General features: G+C 39.9%; 1 protein-coding gene across 2 annotated transcripts in view; it reads right to left on the bottom strand.

The window, feature by feature from the left end:
* Positions 1-8,503: 8,503 nt before the first annotated feature.
* LOC115460646 (tropomodulin-2-like) overlaps positions 8,504-19,395 on the bottom strand; it is a 74,983-nt gene continuing 64,091 nt past the window's right edge. For both annotated transcript variants that reach the window (XM_030190413.1, XM_030190414.1), the window contains exons 9-10: positions 15,345-15,489; positions 8,504-10,225 (exon numbers count right to left, since the gene is read on the bottom strand). In XM_030190413.1, coding sequence (XP_030046273.1) covers positions 10,191-10,225; positions 15,345-15,489 — 180 coding nt within the window. In that variant the 3' untranslated portion in view covers positions 8,504-10,190. The remainder of the gene's footprint in view (positions 10,226-15,344; positions 15,490-19,395) is intronic.

Below are 19,395 nucleotides of genomic sequence, written 5' to 3'. Positions count from 1 at the left end.
AGCTCAACAGAAATTACCCCTCCCTGGTCACCCTCAAGGAGTTTGTTCATCATTGAGGGTGCTCAAACACCCACAAAACTGGCTTCTGTTATTCCTACTGCTTATCCACAGGGATAAGCAGCATTGCTATTTTTTGGGATCCTGCAAATTGGTCACTGCAGGAAACAAAATACTGGACTTGATTGAGCTTGGTCTGACCTAGTTAGGCAGTTCTTGTGTCTACCAGTGCTTGTCAATCTTTTTGTGGCCATGAGCCAATGATACTGGCCGAATATTATTATGTGACCTCCCAGAGGTGCAGAATGATACACCTATAAAAAGCTCACCCAGCCCACAGTTTGGGAAGCTCTATTCTGAATACAGATCTTCATTAAAAATCTAATTTTTAATACAATTTATTCCTTAAGGTTGTGGGATTGTAACTATCTGGGGCCAGGGAAACATCCATACTACCTTATTTTGCCTTGAGCTAAACACAAATAAGTATGTGATTATTTACAGCTTACACTAGGGATGGGGGTGCAAAAGCGATCAGAGAATGCTTGCTCTGTGTGGTTGAAGACTACGCTAGGGAATATAAATATGAATTGAGGAAGAAAGGTCTGAAGCCTGCTATATATATTTCCAGCAATTAACAAACTACCCAGAGGAGAAGTCATGAGACATAAAAGGATAGGAATATCATACACCACTCATCCTGCTGCAGTCTCATTTCCAAACTTAGTCATGCCATTTAAGCTTTTAAACTGTCTAAGTTCAAGAAAGATTGTTTTTGAGGAACTTTTTGTAACAAAACAAGGGAGAATCTATTTTCTTTGATCTCTAAAGAGCTTAGGCTTTGCTACAATGCAGAGTATCTCTAAACTGTTAATTACACCACAAAGTAGATGTTCAGATATTGGATCATAAATAAAAATTAAAAGATGTGGAAGAACAGGTTTGAAAGTTATGAACAATCAAGCCTTCAGCCTTAGTTGTAGCATTTTTGTTGAGGATGGGCCTTTCTGTGGTTACAAAGTGGTTTACGTATTATATATAGGTACTTATTTTGTACCTGGGGCAATGGAGGGTTAAGTGACTTGTCCAGAGTCACAGGGAACGGAAGTGAGAATGAAACCTAATTCACCATGATCAAAGCCTGTTGCACTAGCCACTAGGCTACTCCTCGACTCCTTTTTTTTTTTTTGTATTGGGGATGGGGACCATATACCACCATATTCTAGCTAAAATGCAGCCAGAGTCAGCAACAAGACTGTGTTTCAACTTGCCTAGGATGGTCTTTTACACTTATGGAATATCACATCCACATGTAATACTGTAATAAGTAGTACAGGATTTTTTGACACAACTGTTGCCTCTTGCTTCTTAAGGCTTCCAAATCAATTGTTGTAGAACAGGTAAAAATGAACTGATTTTTTTACTGTTTCAAAAAGTAGGAGGCACTCAATGAAGTTACATGGAAATACTTTTAAAACAAATAGGAGGCAATATTTTTTCACTCAAAGAATAGTTAAGCTCTGGAACTTGTTGCTAGAGGATGTGGTAACAGCGGTTAGCGTATCTGGGTTTAAAAAAGGTTTGGAAAAGTTCCTGGAGGAAAAGTCTATAGTCTGTTTTTCTTTCATAACAGGAAGCTTTATTGAAGGGATCTTCAAACATACAGTAGCCAACAATTAAAATTGGGGAAGAACCCCAACATATACAGAGTCATTACAGCCCGTGGTCTCCCCGAAGGTAGCACCATCCTATACACCAAAAGTAATCCTGTATTGTTATTTGAATGGAGTAACAATAAAAGTCACAGCAAAACATTCCCAACTCACAATAACTAGTCTATAGTCTGTTTTTGAAATGCCACTGCTTGCCCTGGGATTGGTATCATGGAATGTTGCTATTTAGGTTTCTGCCAGTTACTTGTGACCTGGATTGGCAACTGTTCAAAACAGGATACCGGGCTGGATGGACCATTGGTCTGACTCAGTATGGCTATTCTTATGAAACTATCTTCCATTGGCCAGCAACACCATGAGCTTCATTTGCAGCTATCTGGGGTTCTCCCCCTCCCCCCCCTATAATTTTACATCCCATTCACATCTCAAACTTGATGTTATGACAACAGTCCTTGATGAGGGGCCAAAAGCTGCAGCTAATGTGGACCCTACACCTGGCCTGTGTCCCTGTTGTGTGTGTGTGTGTGTGTGTGGGGGGGGGGAGATGATGGCTGAGACTTCACCCGTCAGGGGCTGTAAGTGCTGCCTCCACAGTATCCCCAGCCCTGACCCGTAACAGAGAGGAAGACCATAGATCTGAAGTAACGTTTTTTCATATTCCATTTCACTAATGCCTGAAGCTTTTTCTTTCCCCCAATTGTTCAGGAAAGAGACTTAGTTGAAACTGTAAGTTCTGTACAGTTGCAGACAATGCATTCCTCTGGAAATATTTTCTGTAATGTATGTAAAATAGTGAATGACAAAATCGGTTCATCCAGTCTGCCCAGCTGCAATTTCTCCTTGGGCAGTTTAGTATATAAACTCCCATATTCAACCCATCAGCAGTTCCCCACCATCAGTTCCAAAACATGCCCCGAATCCATTATCCATTTTGAATATGACGGTTATGTATTGATGGCTTGTTGAACTTTGGAAATTCGGAGAGCTTTGATTTTTGAATGAACTTTGAGAATCTTTCCAGCAGCGGAGTATATTATGTGAAGAAGAATTATTTCAACATATGGACATAATTACTGCAGGGAGAGGGTGCAGTTTTGAAATGTTATTTGTTTATATTGTGAAATAAAGGTGGTATGTTTTTAAACAGTGGGAGTTAGTGGGTGAATGTAAGATTATATGTTGTTATATAAATGAATAAGTCACTTGATTTGTTATATATTTTTTTTTTTTTTACCAATTTTGAATATATAGCCCTGTTTGTATATTTAGTGAATATGTATGAGAGAAATTTGCATACAACGGGGGCCATAGGCATACATATTCATGAGGGATATCATGAAAACCTGACTCAGTGGTTGACCGCAAGGCCTGGGAATGAAGACCAAAGGCCCATATTGTTATAAAACCCATACCTACTTGCCTTTCCAACTTGAGGGTAAAATTATAACAGGTCCGGTAACAGTAAGACTGGTACTTTTTTGTGCATGCAGTGCTACTTCTACACTTCTTCCCTCCCCTCCCCATGATGCTTTCTAAAAAAAAAAAAAAATTGTCTTCTATGCTTCTTTGGCAAAGCTAAGTATAATTTAGACAAGGCTCTGCATTCGCTGTGAGGCAAAGAAATGGTTTTGCTGCAATTTGATATCTCAGCAGCTTTTGACACTGTCAATCATGCAAAATTACTTATTGGGTTGTCAAGAGTTTGATTTCACTAATGTTGTATTTAAGTGGTTTGATTCATTTTAAAGAAATAAGACAATATTTTGTTATAAAAGATGGAAAGTTATCTTCTTCATGGAAACCATTATATGGAGTTCCACAGCAATGTCCCATGGAGAAATTTCTTTGGATATTGGGGAGATTATATTTTAATGCTGATTCCAGCTAATTCCACTCATGATACTGCTTTATTTAGAATTAATGATTATAGTAAGAAAATTAATCTCTGGTCTTTTTAATTTTGTTTGAAAATTTAACACTGATAAAACAAGAGTTATGGTTTACTGCAGGTGTACATAAAATACCAAAACGTTTCTTGTTATGATGGCCCTCAATTGACAGTAGATTTAACTTCTAGAGTTCTTGGGGTCATTCTGGACTCTGCTTTGGAGATGAATCACCAAATTTCATATGTTTTAAAAAGACTTTTTTCAAAAAGAAACAGTTGCAATTGCTTTGCTCTTTTCTTCTTAGTCATTTTAAGACACTTGTACAACTTTTGATTTTATCACAGCTAAATTATTGCAATTCATTATAAACTGGCATTACAAAAAAAACAATTAACCAGATTACACTTGATCCAGAATACAGGCACCAGCTAAATTTAATCATGTTTCTCTAGCATTAGTCTCCCTTCTCCAATTGCCGTTAAAGACTCATATAATTTTTAAAATTTGTTGTTTGGTTTTCAAAAGAGTGGAGGGCAATTGTCCAATGGCTCTGACTCAATTAATGACTGTGGGGATCTTTTACTAAGCTGCATTTACTACGATAATTTCTACTGCAGCTTAGTAAAAGACCCCCTCTGTTAGGTAGTTTTCATGATAGTCAAACCCTGGATTATCTTATGTTAAAATATCCCTCTTTCAAAAGGTATTAGGCTATAAAGTCTTTACATAGTAAGTCTTGTTTATTTCACTTGGCAAAATATTGGAATGCACTACTACAAGACATTCATCATATTTTCAGTTTCATAAATATTTGATATTATTTCTGTCTTTATAACTTCAGAAGAATTATTAATGTAAATTCCTGATTTTGTGTTTCAGTTTATTCTTAACCTGCTCTGAACCTATATTTAGGGATAAAGCAGGACAGAAGTACCTATTATTATTATTCTTAAATACTAGGTTTTTTTTTTTTTTTTTGCAGGTATGGACCTAAATGTCCATTTTCTGAATTAGACAACCTGTAAAAGGTTATTCTCATTACACTACCAGATCAATTTGAAGATACAATATCTCTCCTAGGGTCTCAGTCCTGGCAGACTTTCTATCTACTCCACACTCAGGGGGTAATTTTATAAGGCCTATTTTGCATGGATGTTGCCATCCCCATAAGACTCTTTAAAAAATACCAAGTGGCTTATCAAAACGTGTATGCTTTGTGAATTGGTACAGCAAGAGGCACGGTGTGGATGGAGTTTGCAAGTACATGTGTTCATTATAAAATATTTAAATGATGCCTATGTTTACAAACTTTACATCTGTTCTTGTGCAGGTGTCTGTACCTGCATTCAAGGCATGGTTTCTGCCACTCGTGTCTTTATAAAATACCACTTAATTAAACACCTTCCTGGCCTGGGTACTCTGTTATAATGTGATGTCATTGGAAATGAGACAGAGGTTATACTGTTCCCAAACACAGTCCTATCACATATGGAAAACAATTTACTTACACTCTAACCATTAAACACGAGGCAAGCATAATGATTTATTATAAGAAAATGATCATATCTGTTAGTTCCTGTTATAGTGTGTGTACTGCAGAACAAAGCTGTACAATGAAACATGCTTTCTAAAATAAAAAAATTGTTTAGCATGTACTTATATTGCACTAGTTAATGTATATGACCATCAGAACAAGCACAGCTACAGTTTACAAGTTCTATTTATTGAAAAAAAAAAAAAGAAATGAAAGAACTATGCAAACAGAAGGATTTGCATGCTTAGCCTTAGTTTATTCTTCTTAAACAGTAAGGTTGCTATAATAATAAAAACAAGGAAATGACTTGTATTTGTATTAAACAGTACCCCTGTGATACCACACTTTATGAGAACATAGGCAGAAAACTGCTACCTTCAATGATAATTAACAGGATTTTCCAGGAGGCAGTAAAAACCACAAAGCTAATTTTAATAAACACAGTGCATTTGTTTGTGAAACCTAATTAATTGGACATGCTATAAACATCTAAGCATGTAATGCAAGGTATGGTGTCAAGTTCATGGAACAGCACAATCTCCTGCCATAACAGATGCCTTTCTCCAGCATTCTATGCCAGGAAAAGCCCAAACCCAAACAAGGTACCATAACAAATCAGAACCATAATACATAGAAGATAATTTAACAATGGCAATAAAAATGTTAGCACCAAAAAGTTAGATTTTGGATCAAGAGCAGCAGTTGCATAGTACAAGGTAGGAAACATCTCCTGTCTCTTGAAGGTGTGGGGTTGGGAGAAGAGGAGGAATCTGAGTGTCCTTGGAGAAAGCAATAACGACTATGTGTTGCACAGTCCTACACGCTTTGCAGCAGAATGAGAGCAATGAGGAAGTGAGAACAGAAAAAAGTCACCTTGCAGCCAACAGATTCTAAACTCAAATGCAGTGATCCTGCCTGTAACAGAACAATAGGCGTTTACTGAGGTAAGGTGGTTTGAAAAATGTCTCTCAGTGTGGCTAAAAGGTTTGTGTGGTCTGAACGGCATGCATGATTTTTCCCACACGAGGAGTCGCTCCTGGGAGCACTGTTTCTGCTAAGATGTGCGGGAATCCTCCAATTGCATTGATTCCAGTGGGGGAGGGGAGTGCTTCAATATTTTGTTTTTCAAATCACTAGGGCAGGGGCGTATCTGGAGTCCGGCGGTAGGGGGGGGCCAGAGCCAGAGGGAGGGGGCACATTTTAGCCGCCGCCACCGACTCTCTCCACCTCCCACCCCCCCGCCGTCAACCCTCCCCCACTGCTTACCTTTGCTGGCGGGGGGCCCCAACCCCCGCCAGACGAGGTCCACTTCCTCCTGCCTTTAAAAATATTTCTTCCGCTGGCGTACAACGTGCTGCGACATCAGACTCCGAACTGGATTCAATCAACAGCGTTACTTACAGCATGGCCACAGAGGAGTCGGACGAAGAAGAAATATGAAGACTTTGAGTCGGCTGGCGGGGGTTGGGGTCCCCCGCCAGCGGAAGAAATATTTTTAAAGGCAGGAGGAAACGGACCTCGGCTGGCGGGGGTTGGGGCCTTCCGCCAGCAAAGGTAAGCAGCGGGGGAGGGTTGACGGCGGGAGGGGGGCCAGGGTGAAATCTGCAGGGGCCCAGGCCCCTGTGGCCCCACACAGATACGCCCCTGCATTAGGGACAGGCAAGTTCCAAGTCCTGCAGAGCTTGCCTGTCCCTCACTATTGAAAATGTGATAGTGAAACAACACCACCTACTGGCAGGTCTGTAGGTGGAGGATTCCCAGCTCAGTTTAGAGGGAAAAGTGCCTCGGGACATGCTTAAATCAGCAGGTATACATCTGCTTTTTAAATTTATTTATTCTCATTGTGACTAGGACCCTAAAGCAATGAGTAAAGCAGGAAGAAGATAGTTCTAGGCACATAAATTCCCCTGATGAAGTTATAGCGAATTGGGAACCCCGTTGGGATTTGTCCAGATAAGTGCTTATGAACATGTCAGAGACCATTTTGATAAAAGATAAACATATTGAAAAGGATTTTGTGTAGATAAATAAAATTTTGACAAGAGGATCTGGCCAACGGTTATAAGGGAGTCTGTTGAGATATAAATTCAAGACTGATATAAGTCCGCAGACAAATTCTGAGGTCTTTTCCTCCCTTTTACAATTTATATTTCTTTTTGCACATATAGTTCATTCACAAATTTTGTTAGCATGCAAAATCACTTAACTATTTTTAACTATTTAACTATTTTAACTATCTTGATCTTCTGGGCTTTCTGTCAGTTGGGTCTATGGTTAACATCTGGCACTATGCATCTTCACTTCTAACTACTCAGGGATTTTGCCCCCTCCACCCCAAAACATACTTCAGTCATTGTAATATTGATCGGTCTGGGACCAAACAGCAGGGTTCCTCATAGAACCATTTAAACATGGGCCCTAAATCCAGCCACTAGGCATTCAACGGCACAATGGCTGCAGCTGCCATAAACACTGTCTTTGTAGCATCTCCAACCCCAGCTGACCAGAACGGAAGCAGGCATCAAGCCCAGGTCCCTCCAGAACACTAGAAATGACCTACCTATCATTTACCTAAAACTTTGCTTTTTGATGATGTCAACACAAACGATAATCATCAGCTTCTTCCCTTCCCCTTAAAATTTAATCTACAACTGTATTAACACAGAAGTAAAAACAGCAAAATGAACAATTTTAGAGACACAAATGACAATAAATACACTGCATTGAGAGAAATTAAACACTTTGATTCTTCCAAAAGGTACAGAAGTAAAGCAGCAGCAAAGCCACGTTTTACAAACAGTCTCAGTGCAATTCCTCTGCATAAATAGCACCCTGTGTGTATTCACTGTTTTGCATGAAATCTCTACAGTATTTGAAGTTGAATGAAAATGTAGACCATTTAATACCTTTTTTTAAAATTTGTTGTTTGTGCCCTGGAGTCTAAATTTCAGAGGATATTTTATCTGAGTGTACACGAGGACAATTCTGTCTATAATCCAGATATGCATTAAAAAAATGCAAAAAAAAAAAAAAAATAAAGATGGCTACACTATATTTGTTTGCCACTGAAAGTGTATGGGTAAACAGACGCACTGCATGTTTACCTTTCATGGCAGACAGCCTGGGTCCAGTGGGGGATGGGAAAGGAGGAAAAGGACCCTCCCTTGCAGCAGATTTGTCACCAGCCAATCTCAAAATAAAACTAAAACAGAAGCTACCACAGCCACCAGTTCAGTGTTGCCAACCTAGCTTATTTTCCTGCAAGTTTGGGCTTCTTATATTTTGAAGTTGAATTTTTTTTTTCTGAACTTACAGGTAGCTTGTTTTTGGGCTTGTTCTTTTTTCTTTTATTTGATTTACCGCCATCACCCACAATTGTTGACGTTATAACATTGCAAGTAAGTGCGTCAACCAGCACGCAAGTTTTGCCTTTTCCTGTCCTCTTTCGTTTCCTCATTGGCTATGGAAAGCATGCACTGCCCTAGTATTAGGGCTGCCTTCTGACACCCAGGACATACTTTTTAAGACACAAACTGGCAAGATTATGCATTTATAGCATGTTGCTCTCTGAGCATTTAACTATATTAGCATTCTATTTGCGCTAATCTTTGGCACGCATGTCATCTCCCTTGCTAGAGCCTCTGAGCATTATGCACTCACCAATGAAGGTGTTAGTCCAACGCTAATCACCTCTAGCACCCGTGTTTGGTTATGAGCATCAGCCCACTAGAGATGGAAAATGGAACTGCACTTGTAGAAGGCCTCACACCTCTTCATCAACACTGCTTCACAGTTCAGGTAGAATGTGGATTAAGGGAACTGCCTTTTAGGTGTGAGGATAATGGATAGTTTCCTGGGTGAGAGAGGACAGTTCTTTATTTGTAACTGATTAAAGCAAAAAAAAAGAGGCCCAATATGTTCAACTTTCATTGGACTACTTATGTGATAATCCAGCAAATGACAAAAAGCATCATACATCTTGAGCCAATTTCTAATCTCAAATACTGTGACTGGATTAAAACCACTGGATTAACATTTTTCCCTATTCAGCAGCTCTGCCGTTATCCACTAGACCAACTTATTTTTGAATTTTGTAGTTTTTCCTCCCATAAATCTACCACCCTTAGAAAAAGAATTCCTTCCTTTAGAAGTGGAGAAATCTATTACCTTTTTAGAGTACGCCATTGGTGTGGATCAAAAGATCATTATCTGTATAAAGTAAGTCTCATGGTAAACATTTTGGTCCCTAATCTAATTTATATACCACTGAGCTGTTCCACAAGTGGTCAATAATCTTTTGGTGCCTTGGGCTATTCATGTCACTGCTGGGGCTGCTTTGCCCCCACTGCTCATAGTATGCTGGTACCATTTTGCCCATCAAGACACTTTGGGGTCTATCTGGTATTATCTGGCCACTCTGCCCCTCTCGCTGTGCCATGAGATGTTCATGGCATAATGTTCCACATTAGGTGCCTGAGGATGCTGTTTTCTCTGACGCTTGCTCGTACGTTTCATAAAACCGGAGGGAAAACCCGCAATTAGAGTTAAACAGGAAGAAGTGCTTCCCACATTGACTTTAAAGAAAATGAAATGAAAACCTGGAAAACGAAATAAAATGACATATCAATAGCAAAAGATACAAAAACAGGATCAATTACATGGAACATTCTCACTCCCCAGGTTAAGAAACTGTTATACAAATTATGACATTAGCAAAATGAGCTATGTAATACTTCAGCACCATGGGTTTGGCAACACAATACCCCTATTCCAAATGACACAAATGCATCAGTGTATGTAGATAGACACCTGACATGATTAATGCAATTAAACATCTTGTAGTGAGATGCAAGAAATTGATCCTTATTGATGAAGAATGCTAACTCTGGCACACAGTAAAAATGAATGTCAATTGTTTATGAATTGTACTTGTGACTAGGGTTACAGTATTCTTTTCTACTGGTCAGGTAATGTTCAGTATATATACATATACATACATACATCAACATTTCATTTTATGAGCATCTTTCCATACGGCATTCTATCACTACAGCAATGCCAGCTGCCTTACACGCAGTTAGGTCTTCCAGGCTTATGCTACAGATGTTCTCCTTCTACTCGCCTTTGACGAACTGTACAATAAATTTAAAAGAAAAAAAAGTTTTTTACAATTCATGTGCACAACATTTCTGATTGGTGCTCTTTAATGGAAAGAGATGGGAATTAAAGAGAATGGTCATGAAGCAAATGCTGTCAAACCCAGAAATGTGATCTTGAAAATGGGGCTAGGGGTGAAAATTCTCAATGGGGGTCCATGTAAGTGTGGAAATAGCATTTCTATAAATAAATCCAATCACAACAGAGAATTAGTCATTTATTTTAGATTTGCATGGCTTGTTAACAAGGAGAAATACCAGCAGGGACCTTAGTCTCTGCTAGATTATCCTACGATTCAAAATGGATACATTTTTATAGACTAACCCACAGATGTGGAAATGAATCCATTCCATTAAAGGAACGACAAATGCAAACATAGGGGAGGACTGACAGAAAACAGATAGAAAAAAAAAAATCATAGGACCATAAATATATCACCCTACTGCCTAAGTAGGAAAAAGCAAACCTTCCTGCAGACAGCTTCTCCCATTGCTATTGCTGGACAAACCTGAGGTTAAAGGTGAAGGCTGAGAGAAGTCAGTCTCAGAATATTCTACCAACAAATGTAGAATACTTTCCTTATGTATTCTAGACTAACATTAACCATTTATTTACCAGATTCCATAGAAGACAGTATCCCACTGGAAGCCTAACCCTTTAAACCCTGATAATTCCTATACTCAGGGCCTTAGCAAGGTATGTGCAGCTGGTGTAGACACATAGGGCACAAAGGAGACAGGGGTGCCAAATCGGTACCCCATCCATTGCTTCCCTGCTTACTCTGGTGCCTGGGATTTCATCCCCTTTTGGTCAGCTGTCTCACGAACACCACCTCTCCCTTGTGTGCACTATTTGTGAGGCTGCCAAGGTAAAGGAAAGAGTGTACAAGAGAAAGAGCATGCGACAGACTAGGCATAGGCTGGGGAGGGGGTATGAGAGAGAGGGCAAGATGGGGAGGGGTATGCCAGAGAAAGAAACAGACAGGAAGAGACCCAGAGGTCATGGTGATACCTAAAATAAAAAAAGGCAACTGACAGTGATCTGCAGGGGCACCTTAAGAAACTGATTGCCCAAAGACACTAAATAGGAAAAGAGCCTTAGTAAATCAGTTTCTGGAAGAGCTAATGATGATTTGAGAGTGTATCTCCCCCCTCCACCCCTGAAATTCACTGGGGGGCAATGTTAGAGGAGTGGGGAAGGAGAATCAATGGAGGTTTCAGCTGGCTCCTAGATTTCAAGAATATTTGTAGAGGCCTGCCCTATGTTTCCCTCCCTCCCCCACCCCGGTCCACCTGGCCAGGATGAGGGTTAACAAACTGGATAACACAATAATAATGGGCGATTTCAATTACCTCGATATTGACTGGGTAAATGTAACATCAGAGCATCTAGGAAGGTAAAATTCCTTGATGAAATCAAGGACTACTTTACAGAGCAGCTAGGCCTAGTCCTTAATGGAGTGTATGATCTGGTGCAGGATGCAATGGTGCTGGGGCCACTTGAAAACAGTGATTATACATGATAAGATTTGATATAATCTCTGGAGTAAGTACACACAGGAAATCCAATATGTTAGCATTTAACTTTCAAAAAAGAGACTATGATAAAATGAGCAGGAAGCAGCAAAACACAAACAACAAAACCTTAGAGGAGCAGCTGCAAAGGTAAAAAATATACATCAGGCGTGGATGCTATGTAAAAATACCATCCTGGAAGCCCATACCAGATATATTCCATGTATTAAAAAAGAAGGAAGGCCAGCAAATGACAGCCGGCATGGTTAAAAAGTGAGGTGAAGAAAGTTAAAAGAAAATCCTTCAGAAAATGGAAGAAGGATCCAACTGAAAATAACAGGAAACAGAATAAGGAATGGCAAGTCAAATGGAAAGCACTGATAAGGAAGGCAAAAGAGAGACTTTGAAAAGTAGATTAAGTTGAATGCAAAAACACATAGTAAAAACTTATTTAGGTATATTTAGAAGCAAGAAGTCAGTAAAAGAATCAGTTGGACCACTAGATGACAGAGGGTTAAAAAGGACACTCAGGGAAGACGAGACCATAGCGGAGAGATTAAATGAATTCTTTGTTTCAGCCTTCAATATGGGAGAGATACTAGTCCCAGAAATGGTATTCAAATGGTTGATGAGTCAGAGAAACTGAAATAAATCTCTGTAAACCTGGAAGATGTAATGGGGCAATTTGACAAATTGAAGAGTACTAATTGAATTGAAAAGTGAACTTGCAGAGCTATTATTAGTAATATGTAATTTATCTTGAAAATCAAGCATGGCACCGGAAGACTGGAAGGTGGGCAATGTAATGCCAATTTTTTAAAAGGGTTCCAGTAGGTGACCTGGGAAATTACAGACTTGTGAGCCTCACGTCGGTGCTGGGCAATTATAGACCAGTGAACCTGATGTCGGTGCAGGCACAATGGCCTCACCAATTTTCTACATTTCTTTGAAGGGGTGAATAAACATATGGATAAAGGTGAGCCAATTGATATTGTGTATCTGGATTTTCAACAGGCATTTGACAAACTACCTCATGAAAGACTCCTAAGGAAATCAGAAAGTGAGGGGATAGGAGGTATAGTGCTATTGTGGATTAAGAACTGGTTAAAAGATAAAAAAAAAGTAGGGTTAAATGGTCAGTATTCTCAATGGAAAAGGGTACATAGTGGGGTTCCCCAGGGGTCTGTGCTGGGACCAGTGCTTTTTAATATATTTATAAATGATACAGAGATGGGAATAACTAGTGAGGTAATTACATTTGCTGATGAGACAAAGTTATTCAAAGTTGTTAAATCGCAAGAGGATTGTGAAAAATTGCAAAAAAGGCCTTACGAGACTGGGCATCCAAATGGCAGATGATGTTTAATGTGAGCAAGTGCAAAGTGATGCATTTGGGAAAGAGGAACCCAAACAATAGCTACATGACACAAGGTTCCACATTAGGAAAAGTATCTAGGTGTCATCGTTGATGATACACTGGAACCCTCTGCTCTGTGTGCAGCTGCAGCTAAGAAAGCAAATAGAATGTTAGGAATTACTAGGAAAGGAATGGAAAACAAAAATGAGAATATTATAGCCTTTGTATTACTCTATGATGTGACTGCACCTTGAATATTGTGTGCAATTCTGGCACATCTCATCTCAAAAAAGACAGCAGAATTAGAAAAGGTACAGAGAAGGGCAATGAAAATGATAAAGGGGTGAGACAACTTCCCTATGAGGAAAGGCTAAAGCAGCTAGGGCTCTTCAGCTTGGAGAAGAGATGGTTGAGGAATATATGATATGATAGAGGTCTATAAAATAGTGAGCGGAGTGGAATGGGCAGACATGAATTGTTTGTTTACTCTTTCTAAAAATACTAGCAAGGGGGCACGCAATGAAACTAAGTAGTAAATTTAAAACAAACTGGAGAAAATATTTCTTCACTCGGTCTGTAATTAAACTCTGGAATTCATTGCCAGAGAATGTGGTAAAAGCAGTTAGCTTAGCAGGGTTTAAAAGGGATTTGGATAATTTCCTAAAAGTCCGTAAGCTAGGTACTTGTGAACTGGATTGGACACTGTTGGGAATAGCATACTGGACTTGATGGACCTTCAGTCTGTCTCAGAATGGCAATACTTATGTTCTCCTGAAAGCCTCTCCCCCAAAAGAGCACCCACCTCCCTCCCCAAGATCCCACCCTTCCCTCTGGAAAGGGGTTAGGGTTCCATGGAAAGGGGTTAGGGTTCCATGGTAAGCGAGTCCCACAGGGTACAATTATAGCTTGCTACAGCCCTGCTTGGGCTTATCTCCTATGGTGGCAGCAAGCTGAAGGAACCAGTAATGGAACAGGGCATCACAACGGCTACTGAGAAGGATCTACAGATGAAGAGATGTTTTGCTAATTTCCCCCAAAGATATGCAACATAAATCCAATTGAGCTGTACTTTTTTATGGTGGGGGGTTGTTTTTGTTTTTTTTTTTTCTTTTGGTGGTGGGGTGGGGGGGGGGAAGCATGGGCAGGCTAAGGTGGATTAACACTGAAAAGGGAGGAGACTGTTCCAGCCCCGAGGCTGTTGAGAGAAGCCTGGGTTGTATTTCACTGGTGCTGGACAGCAACATAAAATCTGTTTTACCATTTTGGGATCTTGCCAGGTACTTGTGACCTGGATTGCCCACTGTTGTAAAGCAGGATACTGGGTTTGATGAACCTTTGGTCAGTCCCAGTATGGCAATGCTTACATTCTTATGGACAAACTTCTTGATAGTGAAAAATGAGAATGAGACTGTTCACCTTTAATACAGCTGGATAACTTCAGGGAGGAATTATTTGAAGGCGTATACGACCGTTTCCTTTTCTCCATAATAGTGTGAAAGAGAATACTGTGGCAGCACCTGCTTTGTTTTCTATTTGTTGGAAAAAGACAGAGTACTGCAGGGCACTGTGTTCTGGAACATTAGGACTTGTGCCACACTATAGATTTTGTTTAACCAAGTTTCAAGGATGTGTTAGTAATGCCAATGGGACATTAAACTGTTCCATATCCAGGAGCAGTAGTCAATGCCTACGAAGGGAGATCCAGAGTCAGAGAAGAGTCTAAACCCGTGACAAAATTTACCTCTATCATGTGGTAAAATTCAATATAATGCCTTTTTTTTTTTTTAAAGTGTGGTGATAGGTAAGGAGCTCATTACCCTAGTATCTGCATAGATAAACAGGCAACCATGTTAAAAATGTAACTTTTTTTGGGGGGGGGGGGGGGGGGGGGGAGTGCTAGCATTGTGTCATCTGTGTTAAGTTAATATTTGCAAGTTATGCAATATTTTATTTAACAATCTTATATACCAATGATAATATAAATGTACTTAGCAATGTGAACAAAACAGATAAATTGCAAATTAAACAAACACATTGGTGGTAGTGCAATACTAAATATGTTTACAAATTCTCAGTCCTGAAAAAGACCATTAGTACTGAAGGAAAGATATCTGATGCAAACTGGTGAGTTACAAATCAGTAGACCATCAGATACCTATTTTTCCTATGAAGAGGTTATCCTACAGAGATAAAACAAACAAGTGCTTGCTCAAATTCTCTCACCTAGATCGTTGTTCTTTGTAATAGATGCTGCTGCCCTAGTCCTTGGACCTTGCTGGGTAAACTGGTAGCCAAACTTTAGAATCGCAGCATTGTTCTCCAGCATCTTGGCAATTTCCATTTCTACAGCGGTTCCCAGCTGCTGCCTCTGTATGGTCACAAACGCAGAACAAGTAAAACAGGAAAATTTACTATGGTGCTCATTTTCGACGCATATGGATGTCTCAAAAGGAAGAAATGGACGCCTGTGTGCTTGAAACGTCCAAATCCTGATTTTGCAAAGGTAGAATAGGGACATCAAACACTGCAGTACGTCCAAATAGAAAGGGGGTGTGTTCTGGGCGGGACTAGAGAAGGCCTGAAATCTGGACGTCCCAACAGTGATTACCAAAGGGGAAAAAACCATCCATGTCTAAAAAGACTGCTGCTCTTATTTAGACCCATTTCAGGAATGTCTAGGTTACAGAAATGTGCTCTAATTGAGCAGCTGTCCACTGGAGGGATTAAGGCACGACACCTCCTTAAATCCACCCAGGGGTTGCTGTTCCCCTCCCTCTCCCCTGAAAATGAGACCGGAAGGGGATATCAGGCTCTAGGACAGCTTCAAGTATTATGGGCATTCTTAACAGAGCAGAATTAGGTCTTAGGAGTAGCCTAGTGGTTAATGCAGTGGACTGTAAACCAAGGGACCCAGGTTCAAATCTCACTTCAAATTTATTTTTAAATTGTGAGCCCTTCAGAAAAGCGAAGTTACTCACCTGTAGCAGGCATTCTCTAAGGACAGCAAGTCTGGTGCAGACACTGTTCAAGAAATTTCTAGCAGCATCCCACGATGCATAAGCAAGTGCCTTCCAGCCCGACACGCACGTGTGGGACCCTCAGTCAGGTAATATAGCTAAAGGAATACAACTCCTAGGTGAGAGGGCCTGGCTTGTTGTCATCAAAGAACACCTGCTACAGAGGAGTAATTTCGCTTTCTCCAAGGACAAGCAGGCCCAGTTTTATTCTCACATGTGGTAATCCCTAGCTACCAGGCTCACCAAAAAACAATGCTAGGACAATAGGGACTTGAAACTTCAAAGCCTCAAAGTCAATTAACCTGAAACTATATACATAAAAATTGAGGACCTTGAGAATCAGAGCCGTTGGCGCAATTTGCATTTTCGAGGATTACCCGGTTCCGTTATATCAAGATTGTGAAGCAACGGTGAAACAAATTGTCAGCTCGTTGCTAACAGAGACGGGTATAACGATTGAACCTGCAGTGATCCTGCTGGAGCGTTCTCATAGAGCCCTAGGTCCCACGTGAGGAAATCTCTCCAAAGACATTATAGCCTGCTTTCAGGACTTTAAGCTAAAGGAGCAGGTGTTGCAAGCGGCTCGCAAAGCTCATAACTAAGTGGGACACCTATATTATTGAAATTTACCTGGTTTGTTTGATGTTTCAGTGAAAGGAAAGAAGGGACACAATAAACTCAAAGACCGAGAAGACAGACAACTAATAAAAATCATCACATCACAGACCCTAACTGAACCCCACCGACTAGTACAAATAGGTTATATTAATGCCAGATCTGCAGTCAACAAAACTGCGACAATCACCGATTGGCTCACAACAGACAATCTCGTTGTCTTTATAAACGAAACCTGGATCCACGACCTCAAAGACCCCATAATTCTAGAACTATGCCCTCCAGGGTACAAGATAACCCACTGGACAAGGAACAGAAAAAGGAGGAGGAGGATTAGCTATAATCTATAGATCCCAATTCACTGTCACAACAACAGCCGAATCAATACTTCCACAACTTGAAATTGCATCCGTCAGAATCAATCACCCTACTCTACAAGACCACCTAAACCTTATCCTGTTCTACAGATCACCAGGCAACTGGCAAGACTGCCAAACACAATGGATTTCATTTCGAATACATGCGTTTCATCCCAAAACCTTCTTATAGTAGGCGATATTAACCTACATCTCGAGGATACTAACCTAACAAATGTGAATGAATGCAAAGACTTCCTTCAACTATGGGAGCTCCAATGGCCAAACATGCAACCCCACCCATACTAAAGGACATACACTAGACATAAAGCAGGTCGCCTGCTCATTGGGGGGACTTTAATGTAACTCCTAATCCCCATTTAGACAATTCCACCATGATGGTACTATATGCGAAGCGTGATCATGAGTTATTTCGTGCTTTTTTGGCATGATGGGAGGTGTCAGACTTTTGGAGGCAAAGTAATCCTATTTTTCGCAGGTTCACCAGTCTTTCTTGCGCATTGACCTCTGGTTGGGTGATGTTGAGCTGATCCATGTAATTCTGGAACATCAAATCTTCTGCCGCACATGGTCAGATCATAGTCCAGTAGTATTAAAGCTGAGTTTCCCGGTGACGCAGAGAGTCCGACATGAGTGGCGTCTAGATGATTCCATCCTTTCAGAGCTGTCGTATGTTGTGCAAATAGAGAATCATATTGAAGGGGGGCAGACTCAGGAGTAATGTCAGGAAGTATTTTTTCACGGAGAGGGTGGTGGATACGTGGAATGCCCTCCTGCGGGAGGTGGTGGAGATGAAAACGGTAATGGAATTCAAACATGTGTGGGATAAACACAAAGGAATCCTGTTTAGAAGGAATGGAACTATGGAATCTTAGCGGACATTGGGTGGCGACGCCGGTATTTGGCGAATAAAACCATTGCAGGGCGGACTACTACAGTCTGTGCCCTGAGAAAGGCAGGGACAAATCAAACTCAGATATACATATAAAGTTATCTTGTTGGGCAGACTGGATGGACTGTTCAGGTCTTTATCTGCCGTCATTTACTATGTTACAATGGTGCGCCCGTTACTGAAAATCACCTGATTACATTAGGTGCACCTCTTGAAGTCACTGAGGGTCTTCTGAGACATCGAAAAAAAGGGTCATGGCCAAATTAAACTCCTTAATGTTGAACAGAAAAAAAGGGCAGCATTCAGTTAAGGTCTCCAGCCTAAAAATTGGCCTAGTCAGTCACAAAAAGTAAAGGAAACAAATTGGTACAATGGCATTTAAAGATTAAATCGAGAAGAGTACCTTGATGTTCATTACATGACCAACATAAGTTATCTTTTGACAGACCTGCAACCTTCACTTTTTGAGGAGTCCATAAAATTCCATGATGCAGAAAAAAAAGAGAGATTGGAGGAAGGCTGATGAGGAAAAGGGTTTACTTGTTTTACCCAAAAAGTACTCCATTGATGATCAGTGAGAGAATATAGATCAGACTCCCATACTGAACGAAGACCTGTCTTTTCTTTAAAGGTTGATTTAATTACAATTTTTGTGAACTGAGATGGTAGATTAGAAGGGTTGAAGTGTACATAGCAAACTTGGATAATGATTGGAAGTCATAAAATGTTACTGTATCCAATGAAATTATTGATTTGGGTGTAATCCAAATTGTGTTTGTAGCATTGAGAAAAGTTTCAATTTATTATCAATCAAGTTTTGATCAACGGACCAGATTCCTTTATTAAACCATTCTTTCCAGAGTATCGGTTTATTATTAATTAAAATTGCTGAATTATTCCAGATCATTGAATGAATGTTGAAATTATATGGAATTTCTATTTAGTTTGTCTTACTTTATTATGCAAACTTTGAAACGTATCCAAAAAAACTCATTGTTTGAGAAGCTACCAAGGATTTAATCAACTTAGTCATCCAAGGTTTACTAGCCACTGGATGAAAATTGGAAGTTAATAACAAGTCAGCTTTTTTGGACTTGGGAATAGGAGTTAAAATTATGTCTCCCAAATTAGTAGGAAAAACTTTAAAGGACACATTCACAAAACTAGTTATCCAATGTAGTATTTCTTTTGGAATATTTTTCAATAAAAAGATGGACATGAATCCTTTTGAAAAATAGACCAAACTATCTACTAGTATGTTGTTCCTATTACCTTCTATTGCACCCATGGAAACAAAAAGAACAACTTTTTTTTTTTTTATAATATTTTCTCCACTTTATCAATGAAATAGCTAGCCAATTCCGCGGCCGAAG

This window comes from Microcaecilia unicolor, chromosome 1 (genome assembly GCF_901765095.1).
Source record: "Microcaecilia unicolor chromosome 1, aMicUni1.1, whole genome shotgun sequence".
Taxonomy (NCBI): Eukaryota; Metazoa; Chordata; class Amphibia; order Gymnophiona; family Siphonopidae; genus Microcaecilia; species Microcaecilia unicolor.
Note: the sequence above shows the minus strand (reverse complement) of the source record. Positions and strands in the feature narration are given on the sequence as shown.